At 40.3% G+C, this 24,428-nt stretch overlaps 1 protein-coding gene across 1 annotated transcript in view; it reads right to left on the reverse strand.

Moving 5' to 3' along the window:
• ZDHHC17 (zDHHC palmitoyltransferase 17) overlaps positions 1 to 22,055 on the reverse strand; it is an 82,167-nt gene extending 60,112 nt beyond the window's left edge. Inside the window, exons 1-2 of the mRNA XM_074902828.1 lie at positions 21,953 to 22,055; positions 658 to 761 (exon numbers count right to left, since the gene is read on the reverse strand). Coding sequence (XP_074758929.1) covers positions 658 to 761; positions 21,953 to 22,015 — 167 coding nt within the window. The 5' untranslated portion in view covers positions 22,016 to 22,055. The remainder of the gene's footprint in view (positions 1 to 657; positions 762 to 21,952) is intronic.
• Between the last annotated feature and the right edge of the window lie 2,373 nt (positions 22,056 to 24,428).

A 24,428-nucleotide genomic window follows, 5' to 3' on the forward strand; every position in this document is an offset into this window, starting at 1 on the left:
AAAATCTTAAAAACTGTCTTAGCTCACTGAAGAAAAGTGAAAGCAGGTGGTTTATGAATGGTAAACGATAGCAAAATGAAAAGTACTGCCATGACAATTCTTCAGAAAGTCTTGTGAGTTAGTATGTACTACAGGACTGTGTAGAAGACATTTGTATAATTCGCCTGCATTAAGAATGCAATTATTAAATTTGCACACAGTTTACTCCTACAATCCTTTTTCAGAAATAAACTTAATTTTATAGCAGCACTGAAACTGCAGAATCAGACAATGAAGGATGTTAGATACACATTCCTTCTAACCTACAAAGGAAACCCTCGTGTTGGCGTGTCAGTGTTGCACACTTACCTCTTAATCATCACCTACAGAAAAAAACCATCAGTACCACCAGGAAGAAAACTGTGTGTTCTCTTCCAACAGACTGTCCAGCAACCACCTGTATTTACATCTTACCATAATTCCTCCCACATATTTTCATACAATGTTCATAAATTTGTCCTAACAGTAATTTGGTAGAGTTAATTTCTGAAATCTTCCACTACTGTATCGACAAATACAGTTCACCTTCCATTTCATGCAAATAAAAAAAAATCTTTTTTTTACTATTTTTAAACTAATACAGACACAAACAAAGCTAACACTCAAAAATAAACTTACTGTGTGGCTTTGACAATGTCCCAAGTGCTGTAATCATCCATGTGACTTTTCCGTCCAAGAGATTCACTATATCCATGGTTGTAATGGCTTTGAGGCTTTATTTCCTAAAAAAGACACACTTGCCATTAGAACACCAAAGTCAGCATTACTCAAGTTTCTCAGAAAAAAAACCCAAACAACCAACCTATATGTAAAACTAAAACCAGTACCCAAGTTCAGTGTACTACAAAGCTACCTAAATCTGAGGGTGGTAAACTGACTGGCCACATTCTAAATTTCGCAAAGCGGGCTGCCTATGCTATTCCCTAGCATGGATTTCTAACACCTTCCAGAAAACACCACTTGTGATAGAGTTCCGCCAAATTCTATGATGGGGTGTTTTCAGAGAATGTTAACAAAAAGTAAAGTAATTTATTTGTTTTGGTGCGATTCTTTTGTTTGTTTTTATAAATGCAACATAGCATAACTAAAAAAAAGCTATAGTCCATAAACTGAGACACTCACTCTGCTACAACAAATCTTATACTTCAAATAGCATAGCCAAATACCTTCCAGAAAATAAATAATTAGGAATCATTAATACCAAGGACAAGAATCTACTGATACTTTATTGATTCTTCAACTTCAGTCGCAGCTTGCAGTTATCTGTGTATGTTTAACCTATGGGTCTCAAATAAATGGCATGACCATGACATGTTGTCCACCAGATACCGCTCCCTACAAATCTAAATCTTTTGATGAAGGGCAACACTTCAACCCTCAATGCTTCCCTTGGTGGAATTTATATTAAAACACTGTACTGACAGATCACTAGGGCAGCAACATACCATTTTTCTTTACAAACTGCATGCATGTGACAGTCAGCCCAGCAAGCCGAAATTGAACAATGAATTTTATACAGCTTCTAGACAATTTTCCATTTGTTACAAATACCATCATTGATTGCCTCTGTTTTATCAACTGTGCAATTCAGCATAGCTACATAAAAAAAATGCATGAGAACTGCAACAGTGCAGCAAAAAAAGCAAGCTCCCTGAAAGTTTAATAATCAACTGAAATGCATTTTTAGCAATTTTACTTTTACTCAGTTTTCCCCGACAGTTTCATGAGCAGAAATTTTGTTTCTTTAATCTATATGTGGAAACACTTTTAACCACCTTTATGAAAGGTGTATAATTAAGATTCCAACTTCCACTTAAGTTATTAAAATGAGTGATCATCTTTTCCATTATTACACTAGACAGGTTTTTATTTTTTTGAAATAAAGATACCCTGAATCAAGGCAATCATGATAGGTAACACCTAAACTTAACAAGGATTTGCAGTCACAAGTCCCCACCACCTTCTCTCCAAAGAGGCATGCGTTGACCTGCTAGCCTAAGTAAGACATATTAGGGCTAGGGAGTCTTCCTATTGCCAAGATGAGCAGGGCTCCCCATTTCTCACATTCTCTCAGTCGTGCAATAGTTTCTGCAAAAGTCGCTGCTGGTCACAACGAGAAGGAACTTCTTCCTGTGTCCAGCTGTGGCTAGGTGTTTTCTAGCTTCCCATAACATTAAGCAGCTCTCTATCGACTGCAATGGGAGGTTAGGTCTTGAGCTTGCATGCAGACAAGTGAACTGCCCTTTGTTTTCTCTATCTGGAGTTTACTCAGCTGTATAAACAGATTAAGTGGACACTGGTAATCAAATCAGTCATTACAAATTTTTCTTATTAAAGTTATTTTAAAGATATTTCTACCCTAAAATTATTACACGCATTACCTATCCCATTTAGAGAGGTAAAAAAAAAAAAGTCTGAAAACCACATTTTAAATATCTTTTTCCAGATTTCAACATACGGAAGGGCCACTTAAGCAGAAGTCTCAAAACTTATACCAGTTACCTCAGAGTAAACTATAAAGTAGTATAGTTGCAAATCCCAAAACTCTCAGTATTAATCTCAAAACCAAAGAACTTCAGTTGTGCATGTTTGTATTTGTTACATACAATGTACCTGTTTCAGACAGGGGAAAAAAAAAAATCAAAACAAAAGAGATTCTAATGCATTAAGTATATTTTGTATTACTAAAGTACCAAGGTAATATAGTAATTTATAGTTAGAATATTTATGGCATTTTATACACCAAAAAATCTTTCAAGAAAAATCAAGTGTTTAGAGCTTTAAAACTAGAATATAGTAAACTGCTGAGAACTAGCACAGCAAAAGTCTTCATTTTCAAAATAGATTTATTCTTATGCACAGACTTTTCTTCTGAAAAATAAAGTTTTCAATTTCACACAGTACCCAAATGATCAGAGTATGTACTTTCTTGACCACAATGTTATTTTGTAGCATTCAATTTTTCTTTCTAAGCCTGAAAACCTAACTAGATTAAACAATTAAGCACTGCCAGGCCAGCAGGAAGGTTGCTGTTCTGTTGCCAGCTCTACAGGAGAGCATCTTAAAACTGTAACAGGGCATCTGCTGTCATCCAAACGACACATGCAACCAATTCTCTTACTATAGAGAAACATAACTTCACTTTGTATTTGAAGAAGTCAGCAGTTAACCAAACCTTTTTTTACCAGCTAAAAAAAGCCAGTGTCAGCTGGAGTAAAAATGCTGGAAAGATACCAGAGGTCATTTCAATTTAAAAAAAAAAAACAAAAACAAACCACCAAACATAAAAGAAGGCTTTTTTTTTTTCCCCATGTGATTTTCTCTCTTCCATCATACTAGAAAAAAAGAAGGATTTATACCATCTCTGTTCACCTATTATTACACCACATAACTGATATGTAAAATCCTGCTGCAAAGTGTAATGCTCAGACCCTGAAAATCTAAAGGACAAGTCAAGTAGACAGAGTCCAGAACTAGCTCTCTGTCCTAGAGCACCTTGATGAGCAGATAGTAGTTCAGAGTATTTCTTAGCCTTCCACAGCTACTGGAAGGGGAAGAAGTCTCTCTTCTGGTTATTTAACCACTATCAAAAGCAAACTGAGGAACTTGGGTTATTTTTCAGACAGATGTTAATTTCCCAGGGAACACTATTTCTCTTAAACTGCATTTTCCTGACCACTTCAAGCACACAAACCAGGCTTCTGTTCCCCTGAGCTTGGACTAGTCAGTCAAGAGAGCCGTTCATTTACAAGCAGTGTAAATTTATGTCAGTCTAAAGTGACCATGAAACCACAGCCTTATGATAATAATGCTTTCACAAAAAGGTTTATGGGAACATAGCAAAATCTTAACTATTAACCATATAAATTCAAAAAAGTGAGAGATGATATTCCTAAACACCCTCTACAGCTTATCTACTACTTTTACTAAGGACTTGAAGATAATGACAGTACCCTTAACTTTTTTTTAAAAATGTAATTTAATCTCCTTTTGTACTGATAGCATCCCTAAACTACTCTTTTTATGCTGAAACTTTTAATTTTTGTTGTATTAATGCAAAATAGCCAAAGTGATTAAAAGTTAGATTTGAAGTGATAGCAAATATGACATGACATAAAATGAACAAGCAAGAAACAGTTCTCTCCGTCTTTTCCCCCAGCATATATATTAACAGTTACAGTACTTTAATATAAAGACTCATGACAAATATAAACTTAAAGTGAACCCTATTTACTGAAAGAATTGAGTTTGTGTTTTATATTTAAAAAGAGTTGAAACAATCCCTAAAATTATGAAAGGTATATGAACATCACAGCCTGCAATATCATACAACAGAGTCTTCTAACTACAGTCTGTGGAAAAAAGGATGACTTCAGATTTGCCTGAAAAGAAATGCAAATACAGCTCTTTTTGGAATTAACTTAAGACAAATTCCAGGAAAGCATATTAAATCTGAATCCTTACCCAATACAGTCAGATCTCTGCAGCCTGGACACAGATTCCAAAGTTTAAGAGTAAAAATTTACCATTTTTTTTATCTATGCAACTTGACAGTTGCATGTTGGCTGCAGTAGCACACTGGCTACGATCAGTGCCATTCTGCAGGATGTAATTCTCACCTGGCATTGCAAATGCCTAGCTCACAACTGATCTGCCAAGTAACTTTTGGGTTCCCAAGTCAACAAGCTGTCAGGAATCAAAATAAAAGAGAACGCACATCTTGTGAATCACCGTATGTTGAGATTTGAACTCAGCTGGCAGCCAGATGCCACCTGGCTGGACGTTCACCTCCCCCTCCGGTAAGATAGGGGAGGGACAAAAGAAGAAATCTGTAGGTTGAATTAAAAAAATAATTTACTAATAGTAACAAAACAACAGTAACTACAGTAAGTCCAAAACGGGTAAAATGCAGCAGTGGCTTACTGAGCGTGGCAACATGTACACAGCCCACCCCCCTCAAAGCAGCAATCCAACTGCACCAGAAAATCTCACCACACCGACTCAGAATCCAAATACAAGCACACGTGAGAGCCCACGTCCACCTATATACTGAGCATGACGTCACGTGATATGGAATGTCCCAATGACCAATCAGGACCTGGTCCTCCAGCTGTGCTCCCTCTCAGCCCTGGGCAGTGTGCCCAGGTGGCCAAGAAAGCCAACGGCATCCTGGCTTGTATTAGAAATAGTGTGACCAGCAGAAGTAGGGAGGTGATAGTGCCCCTGTACTCGGCACTGGTGAGGCCACACCTGGAGTATTGTGTCCAGTTTTGGGCACCTCAATACGAGAGAGAAACCAAGGTGCTGGAGCGAGTGCAGAGGAGGGCAATGAAGCTGGTGAAGGGCCTGGAGAATAAATCCTATGAGGAGTGATTGAAGGAGCTGGGACTGTTTAGTTTGAGGAGGAGAAGGCTGAGGGGACACCTCATCACTCTCTGCACCTACCTGAAAGGACACTGTAGAGAGGTTGGTGCTGGTCTCTTCTCACAGGTAATTAGTGACAGAACAAGAGGGAATGGCTTCAAACTCCACAGAGGAGGTTCAGACTGGACATTAGGAAAAAATTTTTCACAGACAGAGTGATCAGGCAGTGGAATAGACTGCCCAGGGAGGTGGTGGAGTCACCATCCCTGGATGTGTTTAAGGGTTGTTTGGATGTGATGTTTGTGTATATGGTGTAGGGGAGAATTTTGTAGAGCAGGGCTGAAGGTTGGACTCAATGATCCCAAGGGTCTTTTCCAACCTGAATGATTCTGTAAAAGTTAATTCTATCTTGGCTGATACCAGGACACAGTAACATTTGATTCACCCAGTGATAGGTGATTTGGACCAAGTCACTGCAAACAATGCTGTCACACACTATGCTCAGCTGACAAGGGAAAAAATATAAGAGAGGTAAGGCAGCAGCTAGGAACAGAAGAAAGCCTCTTCATTCCTAAAGAATTTTATTCAAGATTCTGAAAATCCCGTGCAGGGTTAGGGCATAATACTATAAATGCAGAAAAGTAATTTCTCCTAGTTATTCCAGAAATAATGATTTAGAAAGAAATAATGGAAGACTAACATTAAGAGAATCTAATATGGGTCTACAGCATTTTAGCTGGGCAAGTTACCAGTAAACAGGAAATCAACTGATAGCATAAAGCAGAAGATCATTATAAGACCTACAAGTGAATCCAAACCAGATTTCCACTCACGGTGTTGTCTCAGAGTCTACCAAACACAGCTAACAAACACTTTCTTTGAACCTTCAGCTTGTGATTTTGCAGTCCCTATCAGCCTTAGGCATTTTATAGAACAATTTGGTTATTTATATCTCTACTTATGAAGCCTTCTAGCTTGATTAAACATCGACTCTGCAGGAAACTAAACGTGTTGTATTCAACACGATTAAGCTTCTCAGATGTCACGGCTTGTGGTATACCAGTACTTAGTCAACAGAACTCAACTGCTAGCTAACTTTGCTTTTACAAAGACTATATACACACACTGATGGAAAAAACCTGAAACAAGCTGATTTCAAATTACTTCAAACTAGAACAACCTTATGTCTGATGCGTATATAGTTCTATCAGTACAGTCAATTCAAACTGAAGTGCAAAGCTATTCTTAGTTAGTTATTCAATGCACAACACTGAAACCCAAAACTTCTTAAAACTCACAATGAAGTTACAATTATGCCCTTTTTAAAGAAAAAAAAAATCTGTAATTGAAAACCATAATCTCTAATAGTACAATATGGACAAATAAATGTTTTCTGAATCATCTGTTGCTCAAATTATAAGAGAATAAACATAAATTCTTCTTCATATCTAACCAGCCAGTGGTCAAATTCCACCATGTGTCTCTGTAGTTATTTGGAAAGCGTGTATGAGAAAAATGGAGCATGGTGATTGTTTCAGTTGACTATACTACATTGTTGCAAACACAACCTGAAAGTAGACAAGATCTCCAAAATTTCACTTTGGTAATTCCTCCCTCTCAAGGACTGCAACAGTATACTTAAACCATAACATTTGCAACAAGAAGTCAGTTCTAAAACAACCCAACATTTAAAAGTGAAAAAGCTAACTGACATAAGCAAGGATTTCAACTCAGTCACTTAACAAAAGTTGTAGAAACACCAAAACTCCTCATAAGCCTATACATGTGTTGTGGTTTGAGCCCAGAGGGTAACTGAGCACCACGCAGCCACTCACTCACCCTTACCCCTTCAGGAATGGGAAGGGGAAAATAAAGCAAAAGGCTTGGAAATCAAGATTAAGGACTGGAGGGATGACTCACCCATTATGGTCACAGGCAAAAGATGGACTTAGAAAAAAAGATCGGCATCAGTTTAATTTGAATACCACCACCAATTTACTGATCGGGACAGAGTAGGACAGTGAAAAGCATCAACACATCTTATAAACACCTTCCCTTCCTCCCTTCTTCCTCAGCTTTGCTCCCAATATCTCTACCTCCTCTCACCCAGCAGTGCAGGGGAGGGGGCAGGGGATGGGGTTATGGTCAGTTCCACTGCTCCTTCCTCCTCAGAGAGAAGACTCCTCATGCTCTTCCCCTGCTCCATGGGGGGCCCTCCCACAGGAGACAGACCTCCAGGAACTTTCTGCAACATGAATGCTCCCCACAGGCTGCAGCTCTTCCCAAGATGCTGCAGCCTGGGTCCCTCCCATACGATGCAGTCCTCCCAGCAACAAACTTCACCAGCAGGGGCTTCCCTCACAGTCCTGGTCTTCTTTACGCACAGCCACCTGCTCTGGTGTGGGGTCCTCCATGGGCTGCAGGTCAGCATCTGCTCCACTGTGGACCTCCATGGGCTGCAGGGGCACAGCCTGCCCTCCCCCCATGGGCTGCAGGGGGGTCTCTGCCCTGGCTCACCTCTCCCCCCCCCTTCCTTCCACTGACCTTGATGTTTGCAAAGGTGGCTCCTTCACAACTCTTCCTCATAACTCCCATTCCTCCTCTCCAGGTTCCCCTTTTAAAATACCTTACCACAAGGGCACAGCCACCATTGCTAATTGTCCCAGCCTTAGCCAGACACAGGTCCAACTTGAAGCTGGGGGAGCTTTAAGAAGCTTCTCACAGGCGCCACCTCTGTAGCCCCCTCCCCTGCTACCAAAAACCCCACCACACAAACACAACACATTTGTGTATATTCACCAATTATAAACTAAAAGACATGGCTTAGAACCATACCAAAGCTAAAGAAATAGCAAACACTTAACCTTTCTACCAGGTTTTTTGGCAAGGTTTAAATTTTTTCATGTTTAGCATCACAATTTAAAAGCACCACTGTTTAAAAGGCTGTAGATTTTAAACACAATTTCTCTCTAATATGCATTGCTACCAAATATAATGGCTTCAGCACAGCCACAGCCATCAAACGCTGCCATAATAGGTGCAGGCATGGCTCTAAATCAGCAGCAGGCTACCTGAACAAAGCTGCCCATGCTTAGGCATCACTCGTCCGGTTCAAGTCCTGGTAAGGCTGACTATGGTGGTCTTACACATCGGGGTGAATTTGTCCTATGCTGGTCATTCTGCATCAGCAGCTAGGCGAGAAAGAAATTATAAGTATGACCTTCAGACAGCATCTATTTTCAGATTTTAACAGAAGATTAAAAAACACAAAATACAGATTACTTCCTCCAACCTGTTGGACAGAACAGGCAGTTCTGCTTAAAAATTCTGTATTGATCTAGATCACTTGCCCACCATTATTAAAAGAGCAGGAATAAGCATTAATAAAGATAAAAATAATGATTTATATCATGTTTACATCCTGCCTTTTACAGAACTTTGTGAATTGTCAGTTTTACTGTTACCAATTGGCTTTTAAGTTCTCACCTAAAATAGGAAAGAATGAATCTCCTCTAAATTCATATACCCTCACACAAATTTTAAGAAAACAGTTAAAATTATTTCAACTACTATGAATTTTTAAACATATGACATCGATAATGAAATAACATTTTGAGCCTAGAACATATAGAACGTTGACAAATGGCTTCAATAATACTCCTTTGTATTAAAATATTTTTCCTTTATGATGAAAATATTTATTCCAGGAAAACGTAATTTTACAATTATGATCTGTTAAAAACTACTAACAGCTAATTCAAAGATTAAAAACTAACAAATCCAAAGGCATTTATTTTTTTATCTCTACTGACTATGGCTCCTCCCCAGCTGAAAGTCAGAAAAATTAACTAGAAGGTAGTAGAGCAGAGGCCTTATTTCACTGATTTACAATAAGCAGGTTGCAAACACTAAATCTCTGCTTGCTTCATCATTTTTCAAGGAGCCACTTCCAAGTGTGACTTGAGCCAAATTAGCAGTTAACCATTCCTAAAAGAGAAAGGTCATTTCTCTGCCCACTCTCCCCCACTGCTCTTGGCTCTGTGCTCCTGCTGCCTAACTCAAGCTAGCTTTGGTACTCGGAACAGTGGTCACAGTGAGCGAGCCCACTTAATTCATTAGAGGGGAAAAAAAGTTAAACAAGAAACAGAAAAACCTGAGTCTTTTACTAGGACAGCAAGTTGAATCCATTTCTCAGGCAAGAAGACAGGCTCCAGAGCCACCAGTGGACAGAAAGCAAGTAAAGACAAGGTAGCAAGAACATTTTGGCAGCTTCCAATTGCTAATTTGACTAAGTATTCACAGAAAAACATACTCCAGCTTTAAAATATTCAAGAAAATCAGGCTGACAGGATGAAGAAAATGATGATAATTCTAGAAATTGGTAGAGTTGGTTGGCTTAAAAGGTTGCAAGAGACACAGATTTTACTTATTTATGAAAATCAAATTCGGTTCCCCAATTACTACCACAGGTCACTCCTCCTAGATGAGCTTCCCACTTCAGTGACTATCCTTTGACAGTGTCCTAATCACTCCTATGCATCTGTGACTAGTTTGTCATTACCCATTAGTCACAAAATGTGCAGATTGCTTGCACAGATGCAGGGTAGAAAAAAACTCAAGAGTTGAGAATAAGGCTAAAGAAAAAAGGGTGTTTTGGAAAAAAGAAACATAGTAGAGGAGAAAAGGAAACCTCCTCCGGAAAATAGGACCAATAAAATGGAGAAACAGAAGGTAAAGCAAAAGATGAAGAATAACTCCAAGGGAAAAAGTGCAGGGCAGATGGCAAAAAATGTAAGCACAGGTCCCAAGAATGAGCACTAACAATACCAGCATTCCCAATCAATTCTCCTCATAACCAAATGCGCAAGTAAATTTATGCTCATTTTCTCTCAGTACTCAATTTTTTCCCATAAAAAAGCCAAAATGAAATAAGCTTAAGAGGAATTCGGAGAACAACATAGGAAAAAACCTCAGAAGTTACACATGAAAGACTAAGATGACCAGGACTGAATTATTCTGAGATAGCAATTTCATAATTCACAATTATATATAGCAGGAGGATATGAATAGGTCAATACACCTGCTTGGACATAAGGGAGGGAGGAAAATACTGCTGCTTACAGCTGCTACACATGGCTCTGGTAGGCATTAACAGATGGCTAGGACTGCTTTGCCTTTAACGTTATGCAATATTGCTGCAAGGAAGCGATACCATGATCTAAGTCAGACACTCAAATTCTGGATTATGACGAAGATAATTGACACAAAGAAAAAATACTAACAAGTTCTAAAATAAAGATGTGGAAGTAAAATCATTACCTTCCAAAAAATATTGCATACCATTTCCTTTGTTTCTTAATGAAAACAGAAGAAATCATATTCTTTTTTTTACTTAATGACTGCTGTTTCCATATCTGGCAGCAGTTAAAGGAATCATGATAAAATTGGAAGTGACTGCAACTATTTCAGGGAAGCTAACAGAATAATCCTCATGTATGTGTGTTATGTTTAACAGGGACTACTGGAGGTTAATATTAAGGAATTCCTTTCCCCATAATGGTGTGTTCGATTTCTGTTCTTCATTTGTTAGCATATAGTGTTTTTTAGCAAGCTTATCCAGTTTTCCTCCTACTTTTAAGAAGTGCAAGAACCTATACAGACAAATTTATTTATAGTAATTTACATATTAAACACCCACATTAGTTTACATACATATAAATACTATCCACTCATGTACCAGCATTAATAGAAGAACGCTCACAAAATAAGTACAAGCAAATCAATTCATCACAATCCTAAAAAAGATACTGCTGGTACTTATTTTAACATTTTTAATGGAAGTTCCTCTTCTAAAGTTTATGCCCCTACCCCCTCACCTAAATCTGCAATACAGAAAGTCGCAGAGGCTAAAGTGATCATGGCTTAACTTTAGAGACAATCACATTTATTTCTTTAGAGAAATTCCTTTTTTTTTCTTCTCTAGAAACAGCAGCAAAATTCAGGGTGAAACCAGTAACAGCTAATCTGACTAACTGTTGACTGTCATCGAGTGGGAGCAGTCTGATCCTTCTCATATCCACATGAAGTCCTAACCAGTAAATACGAGTTCTGCAGGGCTGTATAGATTGTTCATCAGTTTGAGGACCCAGAGACTTCACCAGCTATCAGCTGTTAGATTGTCTGAGCTGAGATGATGTATATACACCTTCAGTTTAGCTAACGCATCCTAGAAAACTTCCACCTAAACCAGATTAAATTCTCCGTGAAAAAAAAACCAAGTGTGCAATACCACTTTTTTAAAATATTAAGGTCATATTACAAACAAAAAGTTCAGCATTTGGCTTGCATTTATATACTATACTATCAGAGCCACCTTACTCGAACTCTTACAATTTATGCTGGGGTTCTCCCTGCCCCCTATTACAGCACTAAATTACACAGAATGAGTATAACATGACAAAAACAACCCTTCCATTCAATGACAATTCTGTCACCATTTTCCATTACTTTTCACATTTGGCAGCATCCTGTGAAGTTCAACTGGTTTCCCTCCTAAGTTTTTGCACAGTTTCTTGACACACCAATGGAAAAGATGCATTCATGAAAAACCCTGGAGAAGCCAACTGTAGTATACATACACAATGGCAAAAAAAATCTGTGCCTAATAACTTGCGGTTTTTGAAAGCAAGTTACAGTTTAAGTTGAAAATGCTTTCTTTAAAAAGCAGCAAAATAGATTGAAAAAAGCCTCAAATACGATAAAGTAGTCGTTTTGTGATGGAGTTCCACCCACAAGCAACAGTCAGTCAGCCATTACACAGAGAGAATAATCCTACATACTCTCCAATGCAGATTTAATTTTTTACATAACGAGTTAGGGATGCTCAGCTAGAGCCCTTAATCCAGCCATTCTATGCAGAGCTCAGAGATCGTGTGATTTAAGGCACAGCTGGTAACAAGTAAGTTTTGCTTCTTCAAAGCATGTGTCCACAACCAATGGACTGCTTCCTAATCATTTACTTACAGATGCTCCTTAACTGAAGTGTTTTACTTTAGGAAGCAGTAGATTCACAAGTAGGCTTTTCAGAAGGCCTTACATTTGCAGATGTAGTGTCACCATCAAATGCTAGTTAGAACAGCTGCATTTACTAGCATTTGTAAAGGTTACAAAAATTAAAACTTAAAATACCATGGTTTAAAGCTTAAAGTTTTGGTTTAGTCAGCAACTTACATTAACATGTACATACATCTTTTTTGGCTTTCTTTTCAAGGAGTGTTGCACTGTGTTTTCAGCCAAAATCTCATGATTTCATAAATAAATAAAACTGGTTTTTTTCCAATTGATTTAAACAGGTCTAGGTCTCAGAAATTATAAGCTTGCAGACCTCTCAACATAAAAAACAAAATCCCTGAAAACTAGCATTAACAGTCATCATTACAGGAATTTAAAACCAATTATGCATTTCACTCTTAAAGTGATAAATTTCAAAAATGTGCCCAAGTATATATCTAGCTCAACCCTGACTCTCAACTATTTGGAGAGGGGAAAAAAACCCAAACCAAACCAAACCTTGAAAATTCCCAGAAAAGGCCAGTCTGAAGATTCTTTTTCAAAAATCAAGGCTCTTCACTCAATTTTCAAACCTGGTAACCTCACAAATTCAAAAAAGTATACTGAAGGTTCTGCTTTATTCAGAAGTATTTGCCAAAGCCACACTCAAATATAAATTAAACTGCTTAGCAAATTTATAGCTAACTCATCTCTGAGGAACAGTAAAAAACTTAAATCAAGAATTAGAGCACTGACAAGTGCACACGACAGAATGAGCAGTCTAGCTATGGACCCTCTTTTCTCCTTGGTGCATACAGAAAACAAAGTTAGTACAACTTGCACTCAGTCCTCATGGAAAACTTCAATTCACCATTCCCATCAACAGCTTGAACCAGCAAAGGGAGCTTCAAATCAATAGCCAACTAAGCAAACTCTCATTCCCACTTCTGGTGGCTGGTTCATCTATCACAAGGAGTAAGCACATGAAAGGTGTTTCTTGTCATGCTGACAGTTTTCTGCAGTGTTTGAGAGACAGCTTAGTAAATATGTGGTCTGACAGTTAAGAACAGTCCCACTCTGTCCAAAGTAACCTTCCAAACTGGTAAGACCTGCTCACCCTCTACCTTTTTCTGTCTGTAGTGGACTTGATCCTACAATGAGTAGGTTTAGTGGACTAGCAGAAAGTTATTCACTTTTTTTTTTTTGTAGAGGATGAATTTTCTGGTTTATTTCCCTGAACTGGTTCCCCCTGGGACCAGACAAGCACTACTGGCAGATGCAGCTGGAAGGTAGGTTTCACAATCAGCTTAAGTGGAGCTAAAACTGTCCTGCCATCAGAAGGTGTGGCCACAGTCACAGGCCTGGCTGCGCATTCTCCATTACCTCTTACCAGTTCTCACAACATTGCAGTAATGGTTTCAGTTAGATCAGGTCACAGGCTCACAAAGCAAGAAGCATCACAATTCACCTACTGGCCACACAGTTGCCAAGAGCTAAGCCCAGGAAGGGTAAGGGTCTGTGTCTGGGTTCCATCATGGCTTTAGACCAGCTTAAACCCAATTGCAAAACTACATTCCTCAAAGATAGCAATACAAGTGTTTTTAAAGCACACTCCGATGTCCTCCCTTCTCCTGCTACCGTGCTTCCTCCTTCTTGAGTCATCTTCATCTTCCTCTGATCTTCAGCAGCTTTCCAAGCTCTGACCACAGCATTCCCACTATCCTCCATTTTTGGTACCTCTCCCCTCACAGAGACAATCAAGGAAACACTTCTAAAGACCTCAGGGCATCCTACAAGCATAGAAAGAAATTACTAGATTTCAAAACTACACAAGACAAATTGTGGTCTAACATTACACCATGTACTGAGCATGACAGGCCTGAGGGTTCAATTCAGCCAGACTCCCTCTGACTTCAGAAAAAGCTTTCAACTTCGTTCTACAGTCTCATTTGTAACAGACCCCAGTGTTTCTCTCAACTACAAAGATGCTGTGCAAGTCAAATCTTTATCTCATGCTGTCTTTGAAAAGCATCAGAGGACAGTGTGAATGCTGAAATATCAATTACTGTGGCTGCTCCCATCTAAACATGTCAGTATCAATGGCAATACTATCCAGTTTTCAAGCAAGCAAACAAACATTTTCCTCTTTAATTCTGTAAACCGGATTCTGCAAAGTTAAAACGTAACTCTTCCACATTTATAATGTCTCATGATTTTCCTGAGCAAACAGCAAAACAATGTTGAGACACTAAAATTTTGTGAAATACGAGAGAAATACAGTCTGTGCCTAACAAGTAACAGCAAACTGAGTCAACACAAATTCAGGTCAAACCAGACATTTATTATTGATGCTTTAAGGCGGCCTGTTTCAGAAGGTTAAAAATCAATTACTGCCCAAATCAGAAGAAAATATGTAGAAGAAAACCTGTAAATAGTTGAAATCTACTTTAAGTGTTTTACTAGATGCCTGAGAACAATGTTACCACAGAGAAAAAGCCTAGAGTGGTGAAAAACTGCATAGTTTACAAGGGAAGCGAGAATAATTAAAAAAAACCCAAACCTTATAAAAATGGCAAGAGAAGCATTGACAATGAGTGTGACAAATAAGATAAATACAGAAAACTGAAAGGCAAACAAAAGGACACAAGACATCCCTATCCCTGGAAGGGCAAGCAACATCCTAACAACAAAAGAAGGGGGCAAAAGTTATCAAGATTACAACATTAGCATGATGGAACTGCCAATAAGAACACAAATCCACAAAATCTGAAAGTGTTCAATAAGTACAGAACAAAAACAGCTGAGGAAAAAGCCAGAAAATGTAAATATGTTGTTGCCATGATAAAATGCTTTCGAATATAACAACAAATATCATTAAACTTCTTTAAAGTACAGGTTGTTTAGGTCAACCATATAGTCCAAAAGATGTAAATACTGGTTTTCATTAAGCCTGAAGAAACTCCAGGAATCTAGATAAAAGATAACATGGGTTATTGATAGTTACCATTTGAAGTTATTGCTGGCTTTTCAAGGTTTGATATAGAATTAACAAAAAAGCAAAGACTAGTAATGCTAAGTACCATGGCTTCACAGAAGCATAAACCCAGAACTTCCAGTTGATAAAGCAGTAGTAACAGTCAAACAGTTAATAGCCCAAGTGTTTGATTTAGTAGCGTCTGATATTTTGATTAGGAAATTAGAATTTAAGAAAGTTACTGTGGTCTATCGTACACGTATTAAAAACTAGAGATGAACAAGCTTTATTCTTAAGATTCACTCTGTGGCTATTCTACATACTGTCCTAGTTAAGGACTATGTTGGCCAAAAAAATCCCTCTCTTGCTCTTTTCAGTAGCTCACATTTTTAAAACCTCAGGGGAGTATCAATATGAAAATACTATTGAGAGGACACTAAACACCCTACAGAGTTTGGGTTTTGATCCCATCCTATTTCATGGTTGCCTGCAACCTAAGAGTAAACCACAATTAGGAGGTGTTATATAGTATGGGGAGAAACTAAGATAAATAATACTTTTTCTGACACAATGTAGCTCATATTACTTGGGGAAGATTGGGGCAGGCCAGATGAAGGTGTTTTCAATACCAGTAAAAGCAAAATCATACCTGAATTGAAGACCCATCCTAGAAACTATCCAGAAAGCACTGAAAAGACTTGGAGGTGGGTAATCACCTGGGTACAAGCTTCTAGTGTGATGCAGTTCCCAACAAGACCAGTACAATGGTCTACACATATGGGGAATGCCGAGTAAGAATGTGGAAGTTGCTTTACTATTGCAGCTGGCCCTGGTGAGAATACTAGACAGTGCTCTGTTCTCAAGGTCACTACTACAGCAGCTATTGCACTCGGAGCAATGCCATGAAAACACTGAAAGAACGAAGAATGTGTCTCCATGAGAGACTCAAAAGGGTCTGTAGGACTGCAAACTGTAACAAAAATGTAGGGATCTGATAATCATCAGTATATTAAATAAATACAAACCTGTATTTGGATAGATATCTCTCAAGGTGTAATGAACAGAAACAAATAAAATTCAGACTAGAAACAGGTTTAAGTCATAAACAGGCTAATTAAATCTGGGGGCAACTTTCCCAGCTATACAATATTATCCTTTACTGCAGGATTTTGTTTATTTTCTTGCTTACTTTACAAGTTGTACCCTGCCCATAAAAAGAATTAGTTCGTTAAAAAACCCTCAATGCCTGCCTTAGAAGGTTGGATTAGATCTGCAGTCTCCTCTTGCCTCAAACTATGACCCTAACCATGATACACAAGGCAAGACTCAATTTTCCATATTAAGCAGGCTAATTTGTCTGAAACTTCGTGGTACTATCCTCCTTTTTAAGTAATGCAATAAACAATAACTGATCTCTGAATGAGCTCAGAAATGTAAGCTTAGTCCCTGGAGCGATCCTGACTAAACTACAGAGTAAATCCTGTTCTTAACCGTCTTAAGTGCAATCTGCATCCCAATACAACCCCAACATATCAACATAATCCCATAGGGTTTGTAATCAGACTGCAAAATGAGGCCTTTCACTGATAGTTTTAACAGAAGGTAAAAAAAAAGCCAAAGCTATCCACAGTAAATTTACGTATTTTCTTCCCACTGCCACCAAGGAATACAAAGAAATATTATGCTTCTAACTTCCCAGGTAGTTACAAATTGAACCACAGGGAGAGAAGCAAAGATAAAAAATTAAGGCTTCCAGCTGGGATAAATCCTGCCAGAGTCCATAACTCTTAATTTTCTTCAAAATTTGCAGGAAGATTTTTCTGACTTCAGAGTAAGCCAATACCCACCCCCCACCCCACCCCCCCCAAACTTTCACAGCCAAAATAATCTGTAATAACTAATAACTTCCATTTCTCTCAAACATATCCCACACAACCTAAGGACACTGGTGAATGCACTACATAGCAGTAACGAAATAAATATTCCTCCCCAGTAACAGTTCTTACCATTTAGGAAGAGATGCAGCCCTTAACAGCTGAAATACCTTTGGCAGTTCAGGCCATATTAGGCCACACACCAAGAGTATTTTCCAAACAAAAAGGAGCAATACAAACAAAATCATTTCCTAAACATCCCCCAATTCGTGGATTTCAAAATAAAACATCCAAGCCTGCGATCATCTGCTACAGAACAGTCAGGAAGTTGGTCTAATTTAGAAGATCCAAGGAATCAAAAGCCAGGAGGCCTACTGAAATCATTTAGCCAAAGGACAAGTACAAACAGTATGAGTAGCATTCCCATACTAGGGTTACACTGTATAAATGGAAGCAGAGCTTGCCACTGTAATCATCACCAGAAACCTGAACACTGGGAGAAGGAAACAAACTCACAGAGACTTCTCAGTCCAGCATTACTGTGCCATCCTAGGGGGATCTGCATCTCTTATATGGGAGCTACCATACCGCCGTAGGGCAGCCAATGCCATGTCCACTCTGAGATCTACATCCACAGGACTTCCTCTCTCTGGTCATCCCTGCACTTCACAATCCTGATTAAGAATTCACTTATATGAAAAAGGTAGTACACCGCTCAAAGAATCACGCACCCCAACACAATCTACACTCCTATTTGTGGATTTGAAACACCACCCAGTTATCCATGTGCAGAATTCAAAAGCTTGCATTTGGTCTCTAAAAAGACATCCATACTCAAGATGAAAACATCAAGAGCTGGATAATCCACCACCACCCTCCTTTGTTACAATGATTACTCACCCTCACCATTTACCACTTGTGCCTTTCAAGTTGATCCCACTCAGCTTCACTTTCCAGCCACTGGATCTTGTTAAATATAAACTGAAAAAAGCACTGCATTTCAGTAAGAAAGTGTTTACATGGGGCAAGAAGGTGCTTCTCACAGTTTCTGATAAATGTGAACAGGTTTTTTTCAAGTCTTTCACTGCAAGGCATTATTAAAATACTTAACTTTCTTCCACATTCTTCATTGTTTAACAATGACTTTTAAGGACAAAACTTCATCATTAGTATTATCACATGCTCAACCAAAAATCATCTCCTTGTTCCTAATCAGGACACCACCTTTAAAAAAAATTAGATCAAGAAATATATTACATGCTTTTTAATTAAAGCATTATACTGGAAGCTTCTGTTGAACTGCTTGTTCATATTTATATTCTAGCAATCAGTAAATTTCCAGATACAATCCCATGACTCTGTTCCTTATCTTCAATACATTACTTCGAATACGACTGCACTAAGCATAACGTAATATGAATTCTGGATCGTTTTGTACAGTTGTTGGGTCCTCCCCACTTAGTACCTATTCATCTTGTTCATCTGCAAGTTTTATTAATGCAAATTTTGTTATTACTTCCAAATAATTCATGGAAACAAATCTCAAGTCTAGTAGATTAGCTCCTCTAAAACTTTCAGGAATATTGACATTCAAAAATAATTCTCTCTAGCAACTATTTCTAAGACAGACCAGTTAGCCAGCAGTTCTCCATCAATTTATCATACATTATAAGATCATTCTAAGTATTACATGAGCAACTGACGTCACTTGTTGTTCTTCACCACTAAAATACTTATATGCTTTGCTGCTCCACTAATAATCTTACAACAATGTTAGTAAATAAACACTGTCACACTGAGCTGAACTTGTGTTAAGAAGAAAGAATCGATACCCTTTGAAACAAGCGTCTATTATATAAGTTCAGCTTGCTTTCACGTGGGAGGGAGGCCTATGAACTCAGTCAGCAAGACACCACACAAAACCCACCAAAAGCAGTCCTATCGTCAATTTCCTAGAGCATTTACATTTTCAGCCATGCTTCTACCTCTTCTTACCAAAATTACTCAATTGCTTTAAACTGACCCTTTAAGAAATGAATAAATAGATCTTCCAGCACCCTGTATTTAAACAATTTTTCATTATTCCCAAGACCACCCTTTCTCCAACATTAATACAGCATTCATAATATATCAGGGCAAAACACAAAGCCATAGAGTCATATAAAAAAACCCAACACATCCCTTCCAAAAAAGCCCCTCAAAAAACTTTTAAGTAATCCAAATTAGCCAAAGCAGAGACAGTAAGAAGTGAAAGCATCATTAAAAAAAAAAAAAAAACACAGAAAAAAAATAGCTGGAAAAGATACATAGAATCATAGAACAGTTTGGGTTGGAAGGGACCTTAAAGACCATCTAGTTCCAACTCCCTGCCACAGGCAGGGGACACCTTCCACTAGATAAGGTTGCTCAAAGCTCCATCCAACCTGGCCTTGAACACTTCCCTAGACAGGGTATCCACAACCTCTCTGGGCAACCTGTTCCAGTGCCTCACCACCCTCATAGGGAAGAAATGACATAGTGAAGCATTACACAGATAACAGTAGCATGAAACATAAGAAACCAGGAAAGATTTTGACTGTCCTATAAAGAGTATCAGTTTTATATGTATACAAATGTAAGAACTAATTATCTGCTCCAACATCATTACTTACATAAGGATATGATGCTATTTTCTCAAAAAGTCGAAGTCACTGAGCATTAAGTCCCCCGACCTTCAAAAATGACGAAACATAAGTATACTACATTGTTCAGTGGGCAGGTCTGTGACAATACCAACTCTGCTACTGCAAAGAATCCTCAAGCTTTTAAAAGAGCATTTCTGGAGTTGCTGTTAACAGCCAGTCTCACCACCGTTAAAAACATCCTCCTCTTTTAAAGTTTGTCTCCACAAATGGATTTTAAGGACTAAGGGAACATCCACTGAAATCCATATAAGTACTACCCTGTGAGAGTAAGACATAGGCAGGCAGTCAGCATTTCCAAAAAAATCAAGTTAAAAAAGCCCTCAAAACTAGTTAGACAAGTGATATTTATTGCATATTAAAATATTCAGGTTGGTGCTACAGCACATATGTTCACTTCCTTCCCCGTCTTCTGTACACACTCAATTTTATACATCGGAGGAACAATATAAAGTTCTACCCGCTTAACTAGTGAAAATCACCAGTGTAAATTGAGACATTTTTGTTCACCATACAGTAATTACTCAAAGTTGATTTACCAAAAAATAATGTTCAATCTTAAGAACACAACGGTTTTGTAACAGCCTGTATAAGCTTTTTATTCCATTTCATAGTTTTAGACTGCCCATCTAAAGTTTCCACAGAATTATTTTCTTTCAAAGAACATCAACATCCAATAGTCTAGATAGTTACTGAAAATTTGTCACTTCTGAAAAACATCAGACACCGCAAGTGAGGATAATTCTCCAGTAAGTCTTCAGAAACATGTAGCATCAGTCTTGACACATCACTTTAAAAAGAAAAACAAAACAATACAACAAAAAAGATCGAGACACTTATTGGAATGCACTGTTTTCATATTTAACCTTCAGAAAAGACGGGTCTATTTTAAAGTTACAAGCGAGCACAGTCTGGAGAAGCAGAGAAGAGTGGGTAGGATACACAATCACATATAGAGGCCTATAAAGCCTCTTCAAGTCATCAAGAAAACTGAAAGTGTCTTTAAGATGTTGTTTAAGGAAAAAGAGTGCCATCTGTTTAGCAAAAACTGGAGCCTGGCATATGCACTAATCTTTTCCGTAGGCTGAGAAATCAATTCTTACAATCCTTAATGTATCAGATGACAAGTCCACACGTAAGAGATTTTCTAAACGGTTTAAAATACATTTGAAAACATACTAGCCCTTTAACATGCATGCATTCTGTTGACAAAGGCGAGAGGCACAAAAGAAGAATAAAAATATGACACGAAACGACCTCTACATGTTACCTGTAAACATTCCTCCCACCGCCTCGACAACACATTGAAAAATACGGACCGTTTGCTTTCAAAATAAACACCACGCCGCCCAGGGAGCGCTGGGCTGGACCGGACCGGGCCCGACCCGCATGCCAGTGCCAACAAAATATAGAAGAAGACACATTTATTCCTCCTCCGAGCCGCTTCCCGCCGGGCTGCCGGGCCGCAGCTCGCCCTGGGGTGGCGGGGGCGGGCGCCGAGCCCGGCGGGGCACCGAGCGCTGCTGCTGCTCAGTGACGCCGGTGCCGCGGCACCACCCCGGCGCGGCTCTGCCCGCGGAGGAGCGGCTGGGTCGCGGAGGGCCAGGGGGCAGGCGGGGCCCCACCGCCCACCTCACCCCCCGGCCCAGTGCCGGGCGGGACCGCCGCCGAGGAGGAGGACGCCAGCGGAGGGCCCGCGGCGGACCCTGCCCTCTTCCCCACTATCGACACCAGCATCCTCCTCCCACCCGGCCTCCTCCCCGCCACGGCCCGGCCCGGCCCAGCCCGGCCCAGCCCAGCCCAGCCCTACCCACCCAGGCCGGCAGCGGGGGGCGGCGGCGCAACTCCCGCCCTCCGCGCACCTCGCTCGCCCGCTCGCCTCGCCCCCCACCCCACCTCCCGCGGCGGGCACCGCGTCCCGGCCGCGCCCCGAGCGCCCGCGCCGCCGCCGCCCGGCGGGGTGCCCTCACCTCCGGGTGCAGGATGGGAACGCAACCCGCTTCTTTCTCGTACTCCTCCAGAGGCGCCGCCATCTTGGTACGAGCCCGCCGCCCGCTGCATGCCGGGTAATGCGCGCCCCCTCCCTCGCTCCCTCCCGCCCCGCGCGCGCGCGCCGCGCCCCGCCCCTGGCGCCCCTGGCGCCCCCGGCGGGTGGAGGGCGCGCAGCCGCGTCCGGGCGCGGGCCCCGCTTCGGGGGCGCGGGCGGCCGCCGCTCCCCGGCGGCTTGGGGAAGGGCGGGGCCGGGGCGCCGCCTCCGCTGGGAGCGCCGGGCGGCGGCGTAGCGGACGCTAACGGGCCTTGGAGCCCCGGGGCGGCCTGGGGATGAGCCTGCGGGCAGATGTCAGAGCAGAGGGCCGCCGCTGGCGGGGCGCGGCGCGGCGCGGCGGGGCGGCCGCCGGGAGGCCCAGGGCTGTTTCGCCGGATCTGCAGGGCAGAGCTCGGTGGCGCTCTGCCCGTTTGCCCACCCGCCTGCCCGCAGCCGGGCGGTGCCCGCGGCAGCCGCATAGCCCGGCCCTACAGGGCCCCGGCCCCTTCAGGCAGGGACCGGCGGGCTTCCCGGGACGGCGGCTCTGGGGCAGGCAGCCGCCGGCCGAAGAGAAAACAAGTTTTTTACTAATAACTTTGTTGTCTGGAGCAGCATGTTCCTTTTTGGAGATAATGGGTGCTCTTGAAATTAATATTTAGTGTAATTTAGGTTTTGGGAGATACTTCAGCTGTAAGTCCGTTATCATTTGGAATGAGAGCAAAAGGGGAGCTCCACTCACGTTTAATGTTGATTTGCTTCCAGACTAAGTAATGTCTGTCCAGTTTTCTTTGGAAGTTACCCTCATGCCTACTAGGTAGCAAAGTGAGCATGGGAAGAAAATAAGAGAGTTTTTAAAATGTTTTCGCTCTGAGCTGCAAGAATGTTTGAAACCCCGCAGTGGTTCTGAGGACATGTGGAAGGGATTCCTTCCAACCATCTGTACCCCACTGAACTGGTGTTTTCTTGCATCCTGTCACTCTATCCAGATGGCCAGGCTATCTGCTGCAAATTCGGGGGTCAAATTACATCGTGCAGGAAAATAGGGTTGGTTCTGTTTAGTTTGTAATTTCTGTTCTTACAAGCTGTGTAATACGCATACAGTCAAGATTAGGAATCCTAAAGCTCTTTATTTCAAATTTCTTTTTAATAAATTAGATTTTCTTAAAAAAAAAAAAAAAAAAGGTTTTGCAATTATAGAATGTTACCACTGGTTTGACTGCTGCTTTGTATTGTCGTATCTATGGTGGTCTCATCTGCCTTTGTGAGAAAGGGACCTTTAGGTAATACATTTTGTTGTATCATAATACATTAAGCTCATAAGCCTAAAACCCCACAATGATATTCTCTTCATTACTCTTTCCTATCTGATCTGAAATGTAACAGAGAAGCACTAATAAAATCTGACTACAGCATTATTAAAATGTTAAACCATAAATATCTGTTTTCTGTATGAATATATTTAAAATTGACAGGAAGAAGAATGACATAGGATCTAGAAATCGGGGGTGTGAAACAGGTCTAAAAGCACAGACTTGAAACCATAAGGTACTGACGTGCGAAAAGAGCAGAACAAGACACAGAATATACAGGAGAGGATCTTTTTTTAACTGTGTATATTATTAAATGTACCAGGGCTTAGATATAATCTGCAATATGATTTGCCTGGAGGAGAGGGTTTTCAACCCCCTGCAAACCCCAGAAATAGCAATCCTATCAATCACGACAGTTCTCCACTCATATTTATATTAAGAGTAAGGGTGATAAAATAACCACCAATCTTTATAGTATTTTTACTATGCAGATTATTTTTTCCTTTCAAATCTAAAGAAGGTATGCTTCATCCCATGGCTCTGAATTACTATGCAGGTTATTTTTTCCTTTCAAATCTAAAGAAGGTATGCTTCATCCCATGGCTCTGAACTGGATTGTAATTGCATGCCCTGACATCTGTGTAGGTATTTATACCCTGTTGTTCACAGGTCTACACATTTTGAAACCCAATTCTGTTGTCAGAGACATCTGTACAGAGAATTTTTTGCCATTAAACTTGGAGCCTTGCCTGTGTGTACAGTTTATGTGCCGCCTATTACGTCCTTCTTCAGAACCGAGTGTCCCTTTTACCACTGAATAACAGCAGAACTAGAGTACAGGAATGTGCTAAGATGTCTCTGCATTAGACTTCTTAATTCAAAAGCTAGCAGTGATTCAGAAGTTTAAAAAGTTTTCCACACCTCAAGCATTCAGTCTTCTCCTAAACTGTAACATGATTGCTTGGGAACATGGTTCTTTGCTGTCTTACATTGTCATTACAGGCAGGTTAACATCTGTGCAGAGTAAGTGAACAGCAGCTAGAAACCTAACAATCTGCTTCAGTAGCAAAGTTTACACTTATTTTCCACAAATCCAAAAGGCTGTAAGAT

The sequence above is a fragment of the Athene noctua genome, chromosome 3 (genome assembly GCF_965140245.1).
Source record: "Athene noctua chromosome 3, bAthNoc1.hap1.1, whole genome shotgun sequence".
Taxonomy (NCBI): domain Eukaryota; kingdom Metazoa; phylum Chordata; class Aves; order Strigiformes; family Strigidae; genus Athene; species Athene noctua.